The sequence below is a fragment of the Orcinus orca genome, chromosome 17, assembly GCF_937001465.1.
Source record: "Orcinus orca chromosome 17, mOrcOrc1.1, whole genome shotgun sequence".
Classification (NCBI taxonomy): domain Eukaryota; kingdom Metazoa; phylum Chordata; class Mammalia; order Artiodactyla; family Delphinidae; genus Orcinus; species Orcinus orca.
Genome location: NC_064575.1, coordinates 1,120,920 through 1,126,882, shown reverse-complemented (window position 1 = coordinate 1,126,882; position 5,963 = coordinate 1,120,920). Strand labels below are relative to the sequence as shown.

The 5,963-nt window shown below is 46.1% G+C and overlaps 1 protein-coding gene across 1 annotated transcript; it reads left to right on the top strand.

Moving 5' to 3' along the window:
* The first annotated feature begins 1,093 nt into the window (after positions 1–1,093).
* Positions 1,094–4,758, top strand: SNAI2 (snail family transcriptional repressor 2). Its single transcript, XM_004275024.3, has 3 exons — positions 1,094–1,295; positions 1,984–2,529; positions 3,468–4,758. The coding sequence occupies exons 1-3, from the start codon at positions 1,217–1,219 to the stop codon at positions 3,647–3,649; spliced, it is 807 nt and encodes a 268-aa protein (XP_004275072.1). The 5' UTR covers positions 1,094–1,216; the 3' UTR covers positions 3,650–4,758.
* The last annotated feature ends 1,205 nt before the right edge of the window (positions 4,759–5,963 follow it).

Here is a 5,963-nt window from a genome sequence, read left to right as displayed (position 1 = left end):
TCACTTTTTTTTTCTCCTGGCACCTGTTCGAATCAGGAGTAGGGTGGTCTGATTGCAAATTTGTTCCTTCCTTAATCTCTAAGCAAAAGGTGGGGAGAAAATCTGGAGGGGACAGAGATGTTTGAAAATACGGTTGAAATGTCATTTTTACAATGAGCCACCTTAGCGTATTTTCAGATTGAATACCATACACAAAATCAAGGTATTTTTGCTGGTTACTAGACCAGCTTAAAAGCTTAACCAAGCAGTACTCATGAAAGCACCCTTTCTTTAAAAGCACCATGCAGCAGAGCAGCAGACATGAAGTTTGATGGCTTTATACTGAAAGAAACAGCACCATATAAAAGCAGGTAAATGTTTGAAACAATTGTCTCCAAGGGCCCATTCAGGCTTTTTTTTTTCCATAAAAAAACATAGTGATGCATGAAAAGATACAAGAGATGTATCTTTGTGGAGATGTTAAGATTCACCCATCCTTCCCTCTCATCCCTGCGGTGCCCCCACTTCTCCCCGAACGCGGGTCCTTCAGGGGCTACAAAGCGCTTCTTTCAGGCACCGAGGCTAACATGGTGACACGGCCGCTCTATTTCCCGAGGAAGCGCCGCGTCCGGCTCGGCAGAGCCTCCGAGACGCGAAGCGCATCCTCAGCGCGAGGCCCCGGGAAGCCCCCTACGGGGCCCGCCGCTCACTCACTGGGGCTTTGTCCTCGCCGCTACCTTCCCTTTTCAAAAGCCAGGAGCGAACTGTTCCGTCCCCGGGCTAGCCGGACCTCTCCAGGGCCCGGGGGCCGGCCTCCCCGGCCAGCGCGGAGCCCACATCTGGAAGCCAGGCCCGGCCAGGCGGACCCGGCGCGCCCGGAGCACGGACGCCCGGCTTAGCGCGCAAGAAGGAAAATGACTTCTGCTGAAAAGACTCGAGCACTTTTTTCCTCTCCACTGAAATCCGGGGCACAGCCCGTTTGGAACCAGAATAACTTAGTCTGACAACAGATTCTTCCTCTGTTCACAGCTGTCCCAGAGGGAGGAGCTGAAATCTGAACCTCTCGGCTGTGATTGGACCCTTCTCGCAAAAGAGAGGAAAAAAAGGCCTCCCCGCCGCCACCGCGGGCTCAGTCCGCGAGGAGCCCGCGACCTGGCGGCGCCGCACGCGCACCTGCCGGGGCCGCGATGCTGTAGGACCGCGCGTCCCGCGCCCCGCGCCCCGCGCCGCCGCCAGGATGCCGCGCTCATTCCTGGTCAAGAAGCATTTCAACGCCTCCAAGAAGCCCAACTACAGCGAGCTAGACACACACACAGGTAAAGGGGGGGCCCGATGTCTGCATCTCCATCTATCTATAAATAGGTAAACGCAGGGGCGCGCGTCCGCTCAGCTTCTGTTACAAAAGAGCTGGAGACCGAGCTGTTTGCCTCGAAACAGGGTCGCGAAACAGCGGTCATTCCTCTGATCATCCAGGCTCAGGTTTAATTCAAAACTTTCAAACTCTGAACTGGCTAGGAGAACTTCCTTGGGCTCGTCCATCGTCCTGTTCCAAAGCGTGTACATACTTGCATAATGAGTACGTGGAGGGTGGGTGAAGCGCTGCGTAAACGTTGAATTACTGCTTTTTCCCCCATGTAATAAGGCTTCTTTCCTGCAGAAAGCGGCGTGATTTACGCCGATCTTTGTACTCACAGGCGTAAGCCCTGAGACCAGCCCACGCATAAAATGGAAGAGAGCTTTTCTGTATCTCTAAAAAGAGTGGGTAGGTTTTCCCCTCGCTGGGCTGCGCTCGCTGACCGCAGTGTGCCGGGGACACAGATGTGCCTTAAGGACAGTGGCCGCGAGCAGCAACGGTGGAAAAGAAATGTCCTCCCAACGCCTGCGCCTCTTACAGAGTCTGTCTTCTCATAAGCACGCCCCGCGCGTGTGGCCAAGCAGATTCTTCGTGCGTTTTTGAAGCTACGTTTCAGCTCACTCTCCTCTCCCCTCCTCTCTCCTCCCCAGTGATTATCTCCCCGTATCTCTATGAGGGCTACCCCGTGCCTGTCATCCCCCAGCCGGAGATCCTCAGCTCGGGAGCCTACAGCCCCATCACCGTGTGGACCACAGCAGCTCCCTTCCACGCCCCGCTGCCCACCGGCCTCTCTCCTCTGTCGGGATACCCCTCATCCTTGGGGCGAGTGAGCCCCCCTCCGCCATCTGACACCTCTTCCAAGGACCACAGCGGCTCCGAAAGCCCCATTAGCGATGAAGAGGAAAGATTACAATCCAAGCTTTCAGACCCCCATGCCATCGAAGCTGAAAAGTTTCAGTGCAATTTATGCAGTAAAACCTATTCGACCTTCTCTGGGCTGGGCAAACACAAGCAGCTGCACTGTGACGCCCAGTCAAGGAAGTCTTTCAGCTGCAAATACTGTGACAAGGAGTATGTGAGCCTGGGCGCCCTCAAGATGCACATCCGGACCCACACGTTACCTTGTGTCTGCAAGATCTGCGGCAAGGCGTTCTCCAGACCCTGGCTACTTCAAGGGCACATTAGAACTCACACTGGTAAGAGAAAACCTAGTCAGGGACGTTACTGATGGACCGAAGGAAGCTCTGGGCTGGCTGTCGGATTTGCATTAAGTGGCGACACGGGGCCTTTAATGATGGATGGTCACTTTTAGCTACTGCCTGACGACTCGAAAAATCGTCAGAGCACCAAGGGCTCCATTGCTTGCTAACACCCTCTGCTCCCGGGACCGCAAACAAGCATTTAGACTTTGGAAAGTAGATCCAGGAGGTTTGGTCTCAAAGATCAGTTAGCAAAACAGGAAAGATGTGCTTGAATGTGTGTTCTGTGAAATGGCTCCCGAGAGTCAGCAAGTACAAACGGCGCTATCCCGGTCAATTGATCAGGGGGACAGAGAGATGAAGGCGTTGGGTTTTGGGTTTGGATGGTTTCATTCTTGCTGTGCTGTCTCTCGCCCCACAGCAAGCTGGATGGTTAGAGCTGAACTGCTTTCCGTTGTTTGCTTTTGTTTTGTTTTTGCTGCCGAATTTTCTATTCCTAGCATAAAATTACCCTTCAGGGAGTCGAGGCGTTTATCCAGGCTTTGTCATACAAGAAAGGAGGGAAAAGGGGAAAGGTTGGGAAATTTGGGGAGGAGCTGACCGTTAGCTGCACCTGCTGAAGCAGAGAGCCTTGACAAGCGAAGCCCTGGGACGACAGGAATTATTTCTGCGTGACTGGTGGCAGGAATCATATTCTTAAGTTTTTTTTAATTTGATTTTTTTTTTTAATGCAACAGTCACATTTGTCTTAAAGGGCCAGATATTAAAACAAGTATCTGTTCTGGAGGGTTTGAACCAAGTGTGGCTGTTTCTCATGCTTTGGGCTAAATGTGGTGGTTGCTCATAAACGTTATCTGGCTTTGCGTTTCCTCTGAAAACACTGATTGTCTTTCTTTCTCCCCCCGCCCGCACCCCCACCCCGTCCCACTCCCCAGGGGAGAAGCCTTTCTCCTGCTCTCACTGCAGCAGGGCCTTTGCAGACAGGTCAAATCTGAGGGCTCATCTGCAGACACACTCGGACGTCAAGAAATACCAGTGCAAGAACTGCTCCAAAACCTTCTCCCGAATGTCTCTTCTGCACAAACACGAGGAATCGGGCTGCTGTGTGGCACACTGAGTGACACAACCCATGTTTACTCAAGCAGAAGGCATTTCTTCACTCCGCCTCCGAATGACAAGTAAAAGTCCAAAGGCATTTTCTCTTGTGCTTACCGACCAAAGAATATGTATACACACACACACACACACGCACACGCACACGCACACACACACACAGAGCTTCAAGAGCACGGGCATCCATGTGTGTCAAGTTAATCCTTTCCATGTGAAGTTTAAAATTACTATATATTTACTGACAGCTAGATGGAGAGGATAAAAGACAAGAATCTTTCTCTTCAGAGATGAAGCAAAAAGCACATTGTGCATCTTTTCTTACTAAGAAAGAATTCAAAGATTTACATCGCTGCCAAATCATTTCACTGAAAAGAACAGTGTTGCCTTGTAATGGAATTTGTAATAGAACTTCCTATAGGAGGAGAATCTGCCAGACCCTATCTCAGGTGCCTTAGAAAGTATTCCGAGTTTACTTCATTACGTGTCTGATGTCAGGTCACCATCCTCGAGCTAAAGCCTGTTTTGATTACTGGTCATGCTTTAAACTGTGTTTTTAAGGGAGGGAGGGAGGGGGAGAGAGGGGGGGAGAGAGGAAGAAAGAACAAGAAGAAAAAACACAGGAGAATGTATTAGAAGTGGGGGTTTTTGTTCTTTTTTTTTTTTTGCCAATAACTATACGTGCCTTGGGGGAGACGGGAAAGACTAGCTTTGAACATTCCTGGTGCATATGCTCCATGTCATACTTTTTTAAAGAATTTTTGATGATTTTCTAAAAATTTTAATTTTTTAAATTTTAATGATTTTCTAACGATGGGAATAAGTGCAACAAAGGATTTTTAGAAACTCTGTGATGTACTTAAACTATTTTAAACGCATACAAGAAATGCAATCCACACAGCACTCTTTGCAACTGCCTTTTTAATTAATTGTATAGTTGATGAGTCCATGTAAATTTGTGTTTATTTTTATATGATTGAATGAGTTTTGTATGAAAGTGAGAAGTTGTCTATAGCTAATGCCTATAAACAACCTGAAGACTTGTGAAATTCACGTTTCTTTTTTAAAAAACAATTTTCAAGGTTCTTTTTTACAATAAACATTTTTGATTTAAAATCTATTGTTTGTATACTTTCAGAGACTTTGCTTACTTCATGATTAGTACCACCAAAGAGCTGCATGAAGAACTGTTTCGTTTGTTAATAAGAGAAAAAGTGAATAGTGTTCATTATGCATGTGAGTGTCGTTTTATGTGTTTGATTATAGCAAAGCAATCGGTCAGTATTTTTTCTTTACTCTTAAGATAATACTGTTACATTCAGAAAGACCACGTCCTAATGGGAGTTTGTTAGCAGTATCTCTTTAACAAAAATCATGCTTTCTGAGTGCTAAAAATATTCTCCTTATTAATAGTCAAGAATATTTTTCAAAAATTTTTCTTCTTGATGACTTGATTGTTTTGGCTTTATGAAATCAGATTACAAAATTACTCGTTGTAATCAGTGCTTGTCACACAGGCCACTAGAACAGTTTAAGGATTTTAAAAGAAATATTTAATGATATATAAGAAGAAAAATAGAACTTCTGCTTGAAAAGATCAGGAAAAAATGGATTTATTATAAATTATACAAGTTGGAAAATTAAACCGTGCAAAGAAACCCCACGTCTAGTGGGATGAGCTAAGCTGCAGTCTGAGCGGTGCAGAGCTAAGTTTCCCTTTATGGTATTTTGAAGAGGCACCACCCACACCCAACGTGCACTGAATCAAACAGGGCAGGACCAGCCAGACCACATACAAGCACATGCTTACCAAACGCCGTGGACGAACTCACAAGTCAAGATGTTAACCAAGTGTCGCAGGCACTGTGACAACCACCAAGCTGTGTGTTTAAACCCAAACTCCAAACCTGTGGTGTGGTTATTTCACTATTAATCACTTCTCTCTGGTTTGCTCAGAACTTGGAGAATTATTTTTCCTTCTAATGTTCTTGTGATGCAAATAAAAGCTAGAACTAGTATCTCAAAGATGTTAGCAATACCAATATATTCCCTTAATGTTCACACACATTCCACTATGTGTTACATTTAAATTTTAGTCAACATATATAAGGAGTGTGCATGTGACTAAAAAAAAACCCCCTCAATTTAATACTCTATGTTTAATTTTTTTCATATCTCAGGATATATATCTCAAAGACAAAATTATTTGGAGAGCAATTTATAAATGTAAAAGAAATGGCTGATAGCTTGTCTGGGACAATCTAAAGTCAAAAAAAGACGGCTTTAGTTAGTGTATATGGCATATAAATGATACCTGGAAG